We start from the raw sequence: 15,000 nt of genomic DNA, 5'->3' as shown, positions 1-15,000 counted from the left end.
ACACGTGTGTGTGTGTGTGTGTGAGTGTGTTTGTGAGTGTGTGTGTGTGTGTGTGTGTGTGTGTGTGTGTGTGTGTGTGTGTGTGTGTGTGTGTGTGTGTGTGTGTGTGTGTGTGTGTGTGTGTCTGCAAGTGTTGGGTTCCACACCCCTGCCTCGCCCAACAAATATTTCCAGGCAGTTACCTTTTTAGTTTTTTTCCAGAACGGATCCATCCCTGTGACACACCACCGGGCGGTGAGGACCAATCCAGGACAAAGCGCTCATTGAGCGGAAAACATTAGCGGTGAGCGTCTTCGTGTCAGTATTAACACACGCAAACAAAGCATGTGTTGCATCAGCCTAAGCGGGTAGGAAGGGTCGGGATGGTAGTGTTCACAAAGGATGGATGCAGTGATTAATAAGGGTGGAACACCTAAACATTTCTTTGGATTGATGGTTTGGACAACGAAGCCTTTGAAAGGTGTCAAGGATTATGCTCCTCAACACCAATGTGATGGGGGTTTAAGGGTCGTGCATTTCGGCCTTCGCAATGGGCCTTTTCACCTAGACACAAGTTGACTGCTGGGACTGAATCCGGAAGTCATTCGCATTCTGTTCCACAACCCAGTGGTTAGAACCAAGGCGGCCGCTAAGTGAATTAGGCCCATTGTTATTTGAATTGTTTTTAACAATATTTGTATACTATCAGTTAAACTTTAATATGTGTATTCTGTATGAACCCCCATGAAGCCCTTTTACCTGAGTTGTGCCCACATCTCTCTTTTCAGTGTTAAGCCCATGAAATAAAAGTGTGTGTGTAGATTTCTGTACTCTAAACAGAAACAAAGTGCTCAAGTTAGTAGGCTTACTTTTCCTCGGTTCCCAGGCCTCCCCTTTGACTTTTGCTTGAACCAATTCATTGTGTTGATATAAGATTTTGATTATTCCGCTAATATTTAATGACGATAGGTCCATGGACTTTATTTACCATGGACCTATGTTCCATGGTAAATGAGGTGAGAAAGAAGGGTGACTGTCAAAGATAGTACAGGTTGAACACATGAATAAATGGGATTGAATTTGAATTAAAATATAACTGAGGTGTCAAAGCAAGAGCAATTTCAGCCTCAACACTGAAACAAATTGACTGTACGAAGCATTGAAAGACTTCTGGTTGGTTTATGAGAGCATCGTTTTTCGATCAGGGCACGATCGCTTTGAGTCATTCCAGGAAGTAAAACATGGTATAGTTTTGTATCAAGCCAGGCATTAGAGGTTGCGTTATAAAAAAAGACCAAGGCTTATCTTTTGACTGAAACAGAACCAATGCCATTTTTGCAGCCTTCTCATTGGACAGGTTAAAAGCAAATTACACTTTGGCTCAGCAACATTTTGCACTGTTTTTCAAACAGTGCACTCTTTGTGATAGTTGGCCATTTAGGCAGCCATGTTGGATTTGCTGCCAAGCCGTTGGTGTGCCAACTAACCCCAAAATAAACAGTTCACCCACAGACAAAACCAGTAAACAAACTAGTAAACAGCGAGGGAAAGGGAAATTAGAAGATCATGAGATGGACATTGTTACCCCTTATCTTTGGGAATTTGGTTAGCATCTACAACATAAAACTAAACGTTGTGAGGATATAAAGTTTATTACTTTCTATAAGTGCATTACATTGTCAAATGTGCATATAAATCCTGGGTCATGTGCTCCCTTATCCTGAAAACCTGGGAACACTTGTTCTGCCTTTTAACACAATGGGGCTAAATGTTATTTGCAACTCATGTGCATGTTGCAGGACAACAATGCAGTTCTGCAAACTTTGGCATACATCAGGAAAAAGGCGGGGTCGTTGGGCATTGCTGCGCCCCTGGCACATTGACACGCCATCGGTCTAACAAGGACCAAAACAATGCCTAGGCCTACATGTTGTACTAAATTTGCTAACGGTAATTTTTAAAATATCCGGTTATCCTAACCATTCAGTTAGTTGTATTTAAATAATGCATTTAAATCAATAATTAGGCGCTGACATTTGGTGATTGTAGTCTATTTTGTAGACTATGATGTAACATTGTGTTACCGTGTATCCCCCTTTTGAATATATGCAATTTGAAGGAGATGTTATATTAAAGTACAACCAAAAACGATTCAAGGACTGCTACGCGTATGGATTACCCAAACACATCCCGAAGCAGAATGAGAGAGAGACGTCACCATCGGGAAAACCCACCTCAACCTAAAAAACATCGACGGAGTACTTTTTCCTGCTTAATTTTCTAATAAAATAACTCTATTCAACTGTGATGTTAAAAACATGCCAATATGATTAAAAATTAAAATTCAACATGATTTCCCTCACGAGATTGGAGAGTAAATCCAAACTGGCAGAGACGAAGTTCAATGTTTTCCCTTGACTATGCCCCAATATGCCACTTGGCCAATCAGAAGATTGTCCTATGTGTTCTAACCAATAATCAGCGACGGGCGGATCTTATACGCTGTTGCCAGGGTATGGACTTGTAACTTCTGTAGCGCCAGCCAATCCGAAGCACGCACTGGCTCTCACGCTAATAATGAGCAACAACAGGTACTCACCAAAGCCGTTGATCTTTTCTTATTGGACCAGACAAGTGTCACTCTGTTCCCGAGTTTTAGTTATGCGCTGTTGATATGACTTGTTTGGAGCCTCCAGACCCACAACTGATTATAGACGCTCATATCAAGCAAAAGCAGTTCAGCCTTGACTGCATAACCGCATCATCTATGCTACTTGTACATTTGTGTAAATAGATTTTTTTTCTATATTTTTATAACGAGAGAACAACATGGAACTTAATTCTCTTCTAATTCTGCTGGAAGCTGCAGAACACTTGGAAAGAAGAGACAGAGGTAATTAATTTCCAATAGCAGCATTGACTGGATTAATAATAATGTAGGCAATATAATGACACAGAGATAACGGTATGAAAATCAGGAGTGTGTGCTACTATATGCAGTTATGATGTCATTTATTTCACTTGACGATTGACGAGATCATGACTTGGTCACATAATAACTAAAGTTAATTACAATATAGCTGCAAGATCTGTCAAATTCAGTTACTAACAGTTCTACATATTATCGCCTGTCTCTTTGTAGAAGGCAAAAGCATACGCAGAATAGACCTTGTGCATTCGATATTTAGTTGAAATGTGAGAATGTCAATATGACAGCGGTGCCATGTAGTCTTCTCTACATAGGCTTTTAAACTATAAGATGTAGGACTACACAACAATGTCTGGAAGTAGATGCATTCGCTTTAGTTGGACAACGTCTGTATTGGACGCAATGCATTTTTGTTATGTTTTTTTTTTTACTTGTAGCGTCAAATGTGCCATTTCGATATCAGAGTTCGCAATTGTATCAATAATTACTGGCGGTAGCTTAGATATCCAGAATTGCAAAAACATTAACATCCCCTCTCTTTTTTTTACTTTGTCCATAGAAGCAGAGCATGGGTATGCGTCTGTTTTACCATACGATAGCGACTTTCCTGCAAAGAAAACGAAATCTTCGCCTATAAGAAAAACTCAGAACAACAGGTAAATATACTCCAGCTTTGTTGACAGCATAATGTACCTACAGTTGAATTGCTGTGTATTTCAGCCCCATCTCCCAGCAGAAACTCGCCATGTCTCTGCTGGGCTTGGCTCTGTTGTGATCTCGTATAAACACTGCCACGCGTACACTGTCAACTCTGCTGCTCCCACATTCTCTCTACGGTCGCTGCAGTTTCACACCTCCACTTAGTTGTGCTATCAGTAATCTCTCAACATCACAACTTACGTCGAATGTACTGCTTTGAAGTCCCTCCTTCGCATGCATTTTCTCTGCGTACGTAACCCTTCAACACCCTACTTTTTTACTACTCCCGTCCAACTACTTACTGGCGTAGTCGAGATCGTATTTGTGTGAGTGTGGGTTCTGCGATTAGAAATAACAGACCGTAATGCGAGGAGGAACTAGATACAGTATAAAGAAATATTGATATTGATTAGAAGTGCAGCCTGATATGTCACTGTTCTATATTGGCCGAGATGACACCGCAACCTTGTTTACGTTCCCTCATCCCGCTCGCAGTGAGCAACGATTTGGTTCGTGCGTACGTGTGTGTTCGCGCGTGTGTGTGTGTGTGTGTGTGGGGGGGGACAGGGGGTCTCGAGTGGGTGTGGCAGCTTCCACCGAAAACTCCTTCACACAAACTGCTAGTGACCGAGCCCTGCAGGAATAACCCGTTGGCCCCTGCGGATCTGCACGTATCGCTCCTACTCCGGTCGCATTGCATTTCAGTTTCACACCGAGTTAGTAGGCCTAGTCGCTTTACTAAAAGATTGTGAAAACTTTCGGCCTTGAATCGAAAGTGCGTTATATATATTTTATCATAGGTTTCTGAAGTGGCGTCGGACATTAGTCTACACACAATACGTCTACACTAGGCATGCGATAAGGAGCTGTTATAAGGTGTTAACCACTGAAACAACAGACTCAAATTTTGCAAGTAGTGCTTACCCTCCTCGTCTCTTTTGTACCCTTAATAAAACTGCCTTTGGCAGAGTTCACGAGTTGATGCACCGACATGAACTCTGCATGATAAATAAAGTGCCATGGCGTTTCTGTTCTTAATGGGCCCCCATGTCACCCCTTAATCCTCAATATACAGTGATTGTATTATTCTGCTGAGAGCTCAGTTCTACTATGACTATTCGACTCTTCGGATATGAACCATTTACGAATGGAAATGACATGGCACTTTGATGTGGTGTAGTTACTAGGTTACTGTTTTGATGGGTCACAACTCACTCCTCGCGATGCCTGTCAAAGGCTCTCAGGATATTCAAAGTTGGTTAGGAGCAGGCTGGCACTTCCTCCACCCTTTGATAAATCATACTTCCTGTTGGCCTTCTGTTCCTGAGACAGAGGGAGGCCTGTCAGGTTTATCTAGTCATTTGTCACGCCAGCGTTGTCGTTGATAGGTCTACAGTAGAGTCAGTTCTCTCGACTAGACGACTCTGAACAGCTGTGGGAACCTCGACTTAGTATTGGGATGTTCAAATAGAGGAAGGAATCCAAAAGTGTGTGTGTGTTGTGTGTGTGTGTGTGTGTGTGTGTGTGTGTGTGTGTGTGTGTGTGTGTGTGTGTGTGTGTGTGTGTGTGTGTGTGTGTGTGGGTAGGGGGGGGGGCTGTCTCTGTTATGGTGTTTTATGACCCTGTCATACATGACAGGCGTCTGCATGCAACATGAAGGGATTGTTTGTCTGCTGTGGCCTCGGATGCCCTCACGGACCCCAGCGTAGTGCAGATCAGAGCACGCATCTCCCTCAGACTCACCCACACTGCGACGCATTCCACCTCCACCCACCCCTGCAACGCACGTCCCAACGTGGGTTCTCGAAGACCACGTGCTGGTTGTGTCTGTGCGCATGTGTGTGTGTGTACACAAGCATGTGACGCGAGTCTGCTAACAAGCATGTTGCGTGTTTGTATGTGTGTGTATGTGTACCTACATGTGTGCGTGTGCTGATGCACGTGTGTGGTTGTGTGGCATCTGCCAGAGGCCAACATTGGCTCACAGAGCAGAAAATGTCAGACACACACATGGGGCACATTCACACACACACACACACACACACACACACACACACACACACACACACACACACACACACACACACACACACCCCTCTGTAGAAAATGATTTTGTACCGTACACATGCAGGGTTGTAAGCATTCATGATTTGCCTGCTGACTCGGGTAAACTGAAGGCAATCAAACTGGGGTTTTGTAATAATTATTTAGTTAAAGGCACATTGAGTTGAACAGCATTATAGATCCATGGGAGCAGAGCTGGTTCGAAGGCCGGGGGGGAAGGCTCACACACTGGAGAGGCTGTTCCTCCCTCCACTTGTTTGTTTTCAGTCTGAAAATCACTCCATTTTTGGACTCTGCAAACCTCGTGGACCAGGATGCCCTCTCTCTCCCAGTGTATTTTTCTCATTCCCCCGACCCTGCCCTCTCTCTTTCTCTCTGCCCCCCGCCCCTCCCTCTCCCTGCCCCCCTCTCTCTCCCTCTCTCCCTCTCTCCCTCTCTCCCTCTCTCTCTCTCTCTCTCCTGAGTCTGTTTTTGTGTCCCTACCCTTTCCCCCCGTTGGTGTGACAGCCTCCATACCGCATATCCACCGCATATCCGCGGCATGAATCTACAGTACCCACAGAGGGGGGGGGGGGGGGGGGGGGGGGGGGGGGGGGGGGGGCGTGAATCTGGGCCACACACGTGCCTGTTTATTTAGTTGAACGGCAAAAGAAATAACGGAAGAAAATAAGTATGCAGTAAAGAGGGGCCGCCATGCAGCATTTCACTAACGAGGGATTAACGCTGGCTGCGAAAACCACACAATTCAACTCCTATTCCACGTCTCAAGCTCTGCACCCTGCGAAGAGGAAGAGGAAAGGGCTGAAGCAACAACATTTGGCCTTCTTACATCTCTGACCGCACTCTGCCTGCAAAAATCCCAATTCACGAAATGTTACAAATGTCTACTGATGTTGCGTCCCTAAAAGTCTGTCTCTTTCACCTGCGTTTTTCTTCCACACCGACAGACTGGCTTATTGAGAGCTGACTGATCTGGGTTCTGTCATTGCTGTCTGTTCTTTGGATGTCATGTTGGAGAGGGGTTATGGCACTCATCATGGCCTAGCAACACATTCCTAATTTTGTGTGTGTGTGTGTGTTTGTGTTTGTTCCTTTCAGGTCGTCGCACAATGAGCTGGAAAAACACAGGTAAGAAGATACTATCAATGTGGCTCAGAATGGCCTTATTATTGTGATTGTCTTCCTGTGTTATTTATTCTGTTTAAATACTGTGTAAAAATAGCACCAAAGAAGAGGTGCTTGTATGGACCAAGTTGAACATATTGTGTAGTTTATATTATAATATTGTAATATTAGAAATATCCTTTTTTAGTTCAATGATGACGACATTACAGGGTCGAAGCACATGAGCACCACATGATCCAACCCTTGAGGAGGTCAGAGTACAGATGTACACAAAATAATCTAAACCCTCACAGCTGAAAACGGATTCAAGTCTGCTTGAGTCAACCCCCTCATGCTATGCCCAGTTCTACCTGCTGTGGAGGATTGAATAGCGTGATGACTCGCCTGAGCCAACTGCATTACCTTGTATGGAAGAATAGACTCGGGGTCAAGAACACACCCACACCACAATACTACTGCTCTATCCCTGACATCCACATTGGTCATAACCCCGCCCCTCTCTGAGCAACGTCTCATGAGAATGACCAACCGAGTGGGGTTTAATTGTCGGTTTGATGGCTTTGCGTTATCAATAAAGGGAGAGGCCAGGGTTATCAAAATGTCCTCGTTGCAATCATGATGTCATTGAGCAACTTGCATCATCCTTATTTTAACATGCATGTCATTGAGGAGAAGGTAACTAGATATGTTACTCCAGGATGGCTACAGGTAGCCTACGGTAGACCCACGGCCTCCTCGACCACAGGATTATCCTGTTCTCCTAGCTCTCATTCATTCAAGAAATGCCCTGTTGCTGAGGGAAGAGTTCCACGTACAGGAAGTCATAAAGGGCTCAGGGTTCCACTTGGTAAGGTATGGAGCCTCATGAGAGAAGGGCTCACCACTATGTGTCCTAACTGACAGCACGCTCATCTGGTAGATTGCAGATGGGTGTCGCCCATGTGTGTAAGCGTGCGTGCGTGTGTGCATGCGTGTGTGTCACTCGAACTAAGAGCTTAGACCTTCTCACACATGAGTGGTGGTGAGTGAATTGACGTCTGTTTTGTAGTTCTTTAAATAACAAGTTGGGGCATGTCCCTCTCTCTCTGGGCCGGAAAGACCACAGGGAGGAAGATGAGGTGCTCACCGACTGTCGTAGTAGTGGTATCTGGGGCCAGAATTACCTCATGTGTCTCTGTAGTTATGTTGACGACAGCCCGCCCTTAAATTTGGGTTGCCAGTAATGTGTTCCACAATCAGCTCACCCACTTCCCTTATCATCAATGTGGCAAACATTTAAAATGAAGTTGATTCATTAATTGTGTAAGATTGATTAAGATTCATTGCAGTCATCGCTTTCAGGCGAATTCAGATCTTTCGGGGGGGGGGGGGATTCTTGTTCATAGACCGAATTAAATCACATTCCAAAGATAGTTGGAAACAAAAGTGATGATTGTGCAGTGAAGAAGTGACAGTATAAATTCAATGTGTACTGTTTGTCATAAATAGGCTGCTGTAGCGGCCAACCACACTCTTGATAAGTCCCATCCCAGCATCGGAGATGCCAAATCCATCAAGTAATGCCAGGGACTGTTTCTATGCACGTACCCGCTCTTCAAATATCCTGCTTCTTCTTTTTAACTTGCATGATGATGATGATTCGTCACAATCTCAAAATTCTGTAGTATTTCTCCCCCATTCGAGGTGGGGGACTCCAGACCAGCACTCGTGCTCTTCCCAACACCATTAGTCAAAGATCACGTCATTTGTTTAAAAAAGTCTGTATCATATGCACTTCACATCTTCCAAGCCTACTTGCCACAAGTCTATTAGATACCACATATTGCATTTTGGGTAAATGGTATTATGTGCATGTGTGCACATGTGTGGATGTGGATGTGTTTGTGTGTGTTTTTCTTTGTCTTTGTGTGTGTGTGTGTGTGTGTGTGTGTGTGTGTGTGTGTGTGTGTGTGTGTGTGTGTGTGTGTGTGTGTGTGTGTGTGTGTGTGTGTGTGTGGAGTCTGAGCTTGTGTCCTTATATAACATGTCATTGTGGCACACAGGTGTTAACCTTTGAATAGGGTCGAAAGTGTCCTCAGTGTAATACTCCCCATGTGGTTTCACCATTATAATGTGCAGCTCATTTGATTCAAATGATTTTTTTCCTTCACACATTTTAATCTCGAGAAATGAATCAAGTTCGATGACACGTGGATATTCTTGTTTAACCTGTTTCTTTAGGACATACACCCACGTGCTTCAAGCACACGCCACTTCCCTCCAGGACCTGAGACACTGCGCTACACTCATTTCGTTCTTTTTTCTTTTTTCACAAAGCTGAGTCACACTGTTACATTGGTCACATGATGCCTTCAGTTAGTTCACACCAGGCCAGCAAAAAAAAGTGGAACCCAGAAAAAGCTCCTAGTTTGGCACAGAGGAGAATCCACCTTGGTTGATGTGTCAACTTTTGGTTGAGGAAATGAGATAAGAACACTTTACAGACTAAACCAACTACATTTTGATAGCTTCTGTGCCCACCGGAAGTTATTTCGTCAGAGGTTGCCAAGTAGAAAATAGAATAGAATAGAAAGCCTTTTATTGTCATTGCACGAGTCAAGTACAACGACATTTTTAGTAAGCTGTGAACATAACGTTAAAAGTTATACTTTCACACATGAAATTAAAGGAGTACCGTTGTTGAAAGTGTTGAAGTGTCAGATGCTTCTTTCAAAAGAAAGTCACAAGGAAACCGGATACTGTGGACTTTGGGGATCAAACCCAGATACTTTTGAGCGCCTTAGCAAATGCACTGTCCTGTCCCCGTTGCCCATGTTCCACTATCTGAGTTGTGCTTTTGGGTCTGGCAGCAGCAATGCATTATGGGGGAATTACCATCCTGACGCAAGCTAGCTTATCTACTCGAGACCTGGCGTCCATGTGGAACGCCGTGTAGAGCGTTTCTCTGTATGGTGACTCTGCGGTTTCTCTGACACGTTTGGCAGTTTCCCATGAGGCAGCAAGGAAAGGTTTCTGCTCACGCCCTTGTTGCCTGTCGCTGTTGTGTTGGCCGAGTTTCCTTCCCCATTTTTCGACACAAGCTTGTGACACGGCACCATACCTTCCACTTAACCATCGCTGGTTTCGTTTCTCTCTCTCATCTCGTGTACGACACCTGTTTACAGTAAAAGGCCTCGTGAAGCCATCGGGTGTGCCAAAGATGTCCACACACGAGGGCCGCTGCCGGGAAGGGCAGGGCGGGGAGGAGAGAGGAGGAGTATCTGGTTTGTTTGCTTGGCTCAATTGACAAAGGGATTTACGATTGCTATTTTTATACACCTCCGATACCAGCGTCACAGTCACTCCAGACAGGCGTTCTTTTGGTTTGGTTTTTTGAAGGTCACTATGATCACCACGGGACAAACGTTTCAGACGTTTGTTTTTGACTTTATATTATGTCATTCTAGTAGACTATTCATACAGTTGTAGATACTTGTTATTCAGTAGCAGATAGGGCTTTGGCAGTTTGAAGGCATAGTGGATATTTCTCTTGATAGTCTTCCTTGTACGGGGTAGTAACAAGCATGTTGTGTCGATGATAGCGTTATAATATGGTGACTTGGCACTTGTGACTCATTTCTTACAGCCACAACTCAAAAATACCCAGGCTGACAAAATTGAAAGTGCTGTTCTGAACGAACTAAGTAAAGCAGTTCCACTTAATATATAAGGACTATGATGTGTGTAAACAAGAATACAAAATACACCCCTGTGCAATTCATTGTTATGTTGTTATTTCAAAATGTATTTGACTTTCTTCAGTTCATTTTTTTCTAACTTACAAAGTTTTACGCCAACAAAAAATACTAATGTATGGAAACAGATGAGTTCAATTCTGATTTAATTTAGCAAGAAAGATCTCATAGACATAATACACCCACACTCCGGGCCCTTGGTGGGCTGTGGAGAGCATTTGATCTACACAGGTCCCCTCTCCCTCCTCGTGTAGAGCGTGGTGCTGGTGGCCGGGTGTACTCTGTGGCTGTGCTTCGTGGGTCATTCGAAACTTTTAACTGGTAAAAAAATAAAACTCGCCTTCACAGCTTGCGAGGTCGGGCCGCTCTGACAACAACCTGCAGAGCTGTGTGAATTATGGTATGGCTGGGTTGCCGTGGTTGACAGTGGGTGGGGGGGGGGGGGGGGGCTGGTTTGTCTGAAGGGCTGTTACTTCACCTCCTGGCTTCGAGCGTCTCTGCTGCTCTTCCTCTGGAGACCACATCTGGTCTTTTTGTTATCTCTTCTTTTTTTTCACTTGTGTGATTTTGGCTCTCACCCCAAAGCCCCCCTGAAAGTATCTGAGTCAGCAGAAAGCAAAGGAAACCGAGAGGAGGAGGAGGAGGAGGAGGAGGAGGAGGCAAACAGAGTCCCCTTCTCTCTCAAAGCCTTTTTTCACCCCTCCACTTTGCTCTGTGTTCTGCCAAAAACCTTCTTTCTCCTCCCTTCTTTTTTGAAGTGACCCTGCTTCTCCCTGGTGCTTTTGTTTTGATATGTAGGCTTCTTTTGTTGATAAAATTGTGGGATAAAGGTCCTGGCTGTGACCAAAGTGTACTCTGGTTTTGGGAGGATAGCCGATACTTTATTGTTATTAAAACGTGCTTTTCTATCTGGAGAGAAACGGACATGGACCTCACAGATTGAGTGGAAGCAACTGTTTAATTTGAACCAAACACAACAAATAATATGTGATTATAATAGGCGCTGTGTAAATAGGGTGTTATGTCTCATAATAATAGTAATACATTTTTATCGGTTCATCTTCCACACTACACACCAGTATTTTCTGCACAACCAGCAATTCAACAAGTGTCATTAATAAAAGTTAGCAAATGGATGACTAAGTATTCCTTTAATTTCAGACATGTGTATGTTCATCCTAGCCAGACAGAGTTGCTCCATTTATTATCCCAATTTAGAGGGAATTAACACCATATGAGTCACATAATGAGAGGAGATTATTAGTTGAGGTAACAGAGACTTCTGGTTTCTGTCTGTCTGTCCTTTGTCTGTGCAGAGTATAGTATAGCCATGCTGTAATTTACTCTATGAGAATCGAAGAATGCACACTAACCATTCAACATGGGCTAGGTGTGGGGGCTCCACACAGTTAGGTATAGGTTTTAGATGTTTCCTTCCGACCTCTATTGCATAAGCTGTGTTTTTGATGACCTACCGTAGCAGAGTACTGTCGTTTTTTGGAGATTGGTGGGCCAATGAATATCTTTGCAGTCAAATGGTTTTAGGGAGCCATACTTTTATGCTAATAGTACACCCTGAAAAGATTGTATTGTTGATTGTACAGAATACTATCCTTGTTGTGTTTTCATTCCATTCCTTCTTGCAATTCCCCCTTCCTTCAATGCCCAGAGACAGGCTTTTATTTTTAGTTTGTAATTTATGTAAGCGTGCACTAAAGCAGCTTTGGTAGCCTGAAAGAATTCATACTGTATGGTCTGGAGTTAGCGTGTTCAAAAGCAATTAGAGGGATCTAAAATGAAATGAACAGATGTCGGACATTATCATCAGCTGCCTTGCTTTCAGAGAGGGCAGTCATCGTGCTCTTACCACATTAAACTGCCCGTCGGACCGTTTGATGACGGTCATGTGATCTTCTACTTCTCCAACTGGTATTGTCACGTTATACTAAAGGACCCTACTCTGTAGCTTGAATCCAAATGAACGAGCCATGAAAATAGAAGCTTGACTCTGGGTGGGTGCATGTGAGGACACTGCCGAGCGGTCGATACTCAAGGGGATGTGTGGACAAACACGGAGGAGCACATGCTGCAGATAGAGCACAGACAGGTCGAGGACGAGCGCTTTGTTGAGCCATTCCTCTGAGGTTTGTGTGTACGTGTGTGTGTAAGTTCCTGGGGTCAGAAAGGCCAAACCCATCTCTAAATAGACCAGCTACTCCAGTGTGTGTCAAAGCACTGAGAGTGTGTGTGTGTGTGTGTGTGTGTGTGTGTGTGTGTGTGTGTGTGTGTGTGTGTGTGTGTGTGTGTGTGTGTGTGGGTGTGTGTGTGTGTGTGTGTGTCTGTCTGTCTGTCTTGGCTAGTGTTCGTGCACTGTGTGCTGCTATTTCAGGTGATAAACCAATCTACACATATGGCTCTGTAGATTGAGGAAGTGAATGTCACAGAGTACACGAAACAAACACGACTCACCGTTCATTTGGAAGAAGAGAACAACAGAGGAGCAAGAGAAAGGAAAAACACAACAAATCTGATGCAACAGCAGGAGATGGGTGGGGCAGAAGGAGGACTGTGTGAAGGAGATGATCTCGTCGTTGAGTAGAATTTGGCTGTGAATAGAATGGCTGTGCAGGAGATGGTTGTGAAGTTGTGTAGAGTGTGTGTCACTTGGTAGTGGAATTGTGTAGCTGGACAAGTTGTGTTTAGGAGAGGATTATACAGTGGTGTAGGAGCGTCCATGTATAGGTGATGGTGCGGCTGTGTTATGTGGATGTGTAGGCTTTGTAAGAGGTGGCTGTGTGGGGACGTGTGCGTGTGTGTGTGTAGCTGTACATGGGTTGCGGTTGGCTCGGAGATGGCAGCGTCGTTGTATAGGACCTGGTGTTGTAGTACGGTTGCCATGTTCAGTGAGTTGAACAAGGCAGCCTGAAAACCAGGTCAGCGGAGCAGACATACGCTGGAATGTTGAGTTAAGTAACAGAAGGCCGTGTAGAGAGAGGCGGGCGGAGATAGCTGAAACACTGCCATGCTCAGGCTTACTACAAATAATGAGACACCTTTTCTTTTTATATTAAGTTGCATCATTAAGTCACGATATTACTGCTTTGGGACTTTTTTGTTTTGTTTTGATGGGCTGTTGCTATGCATACAAATGATTATTTCCATGGTGTTATTTTCCCCCTACCTATCTCTTTATGGTTTATGTGTTTAAAAAAAGAAATACAGCTGCATATATTTCCTGAGCAAACAAATGCTTAGAACAGCAGCAGCAGCTGACAGGACTGATTACGTGCGGGGCAGCAGATTACAGCATGTTAATCATTGACCAACACTCGGTGTCATTCTAGAATTGTCCTATTTTTACCCTTTCCCCATCAGAGGGTTAAAAACATGACTATACATTAGTTCACCAAACCTTTCTGAGATCAGTCTATTCAGTTCTGAAGGTCTGTGTCACTGTTTTTATTTTTCATAAACCCATCCGTTATTCAAATGTCCATGTAAGGCATGTACGATAGTTATGGGCATTTGGCGAGAACGTTTTGTCTTGCTCGACAAAACCATGCACACGGTAGTATACATTTCCACCAGGGAAACCTTGTGTAAATCCCCCCTCTATTTGCTCACACATTCCCTACTCTGTTTTTTTTTTTATGCCGATCCAACATCTGTTTCTCACTTGACACAGACTGGCGGTGTCAGAGGCAATGGCTTTCGTAATAAGCCTTGCTTATTTTTACTCTGGGATTGGTTGCTGTTTTGCTCACATTAAATCGAGTGTAATTATACAAGAGAATTCCCAGGCATGCGTGTGGAAATACTACTACTAACGTGTAAACAAGGAGTCCCTTGATATGACAGTCTGGCACGTGATATGCAGATCAGTTTTTTTTCCTTAATTGTTGTTTTGTTCGGGGTTTCAGTCGGCTGAAAAAAGCTAACAGTCTTAGCTTAGCTGGGTGCATTTTTGTATACTTTCTTTGTTGTGCATTGTGTCGATTCATGTCGGTTCATGTCGAGTTGTATAGCTCTGTGTTGCGTTGCTCAGTCTGTGTTGTGTTGTGCTGTGCTGTGCTGCGTGGTGCGGCTTGGTGTCGGCTTGCTGATCGCGTGTGAAAGCAGGGGTCGTGTGAGACGGAGCCCTTCGCTGCAGCCGGGACGATACATGTGTGCGTGTTGCGTTTGCGTGTGTGTTTTTATCAGGACTCGGTGCCCTTTCGTCTGTGCCGTTGTCACAGCACACAAGCTGTCGTCCGGGGGGGTGTGGCGCGACCGCTGACATCCTCCTTCGTCTCCGCAGGAGGATTGACAGATTCACTATCATATGTAATCCCCTTCCCCCGCTCGCCCGCTCTCTCTCTCTCATCATGTGTCTGCCCTCTCTGTCTCTCAGTGTGTTCAATGTCCTGGAGTCACTCGGGTCATCAAGGTTGAATGCAAACAGGGCCGTGGGGCAAGAGAGCCCCAAGAGTG

At 44.4% G+C, this 15,000-nt stretch overlaps 1 protein-coding gene across 1 annotated transcript in view; it reads left to right on the top strand.

Annotated features, from left to right (window-relative positions):
- Positions 1–2,596: 2,596 nt before the first annotated feature.
- The window catches only part of mxd4 (MAX dimerization protein 4), a 24,846-nt gene continuing 12,442 nt past the window's right edge, over positions 2,597–15,000 (top strand). Inside the window, exons 1-3 of the mRNA XM_030351484.1 lie at positions 2,597–2,872; positions 3,468–3,564; positions 6,770–6,799. Coding sequence (XP_030207344.1) covers positions 2,809–2,872; positions 3,468–3,564; positions 6,770–6,799 — 191 coding nt within the window. The 5' untranslated portion in view covers positions 2,597–2,808. The remainder of the gene's footprint in view (positions 2,873–3,467; positions 3,565–6,769; positions 6,800–15,000) is intronic.

This window comes from Gadus morhua, chromosome 3 (assembly GCF_902167405.1).
Source record: "Gadus morhua chromosome 3, gadMor3.0, whole genome shotgun sequence".
Lineage (NCBI taxonomy): Eukaryota > Metazoa > Chordata > Actinopteri > Gadiformes > Gadidae > Gadus > Gadus morhua.
The sequence above is the reverse complement of the archived record's forward strand: the minus strand, read 5'-3'. Positions and strand labels throughout refer to the sequence as shown.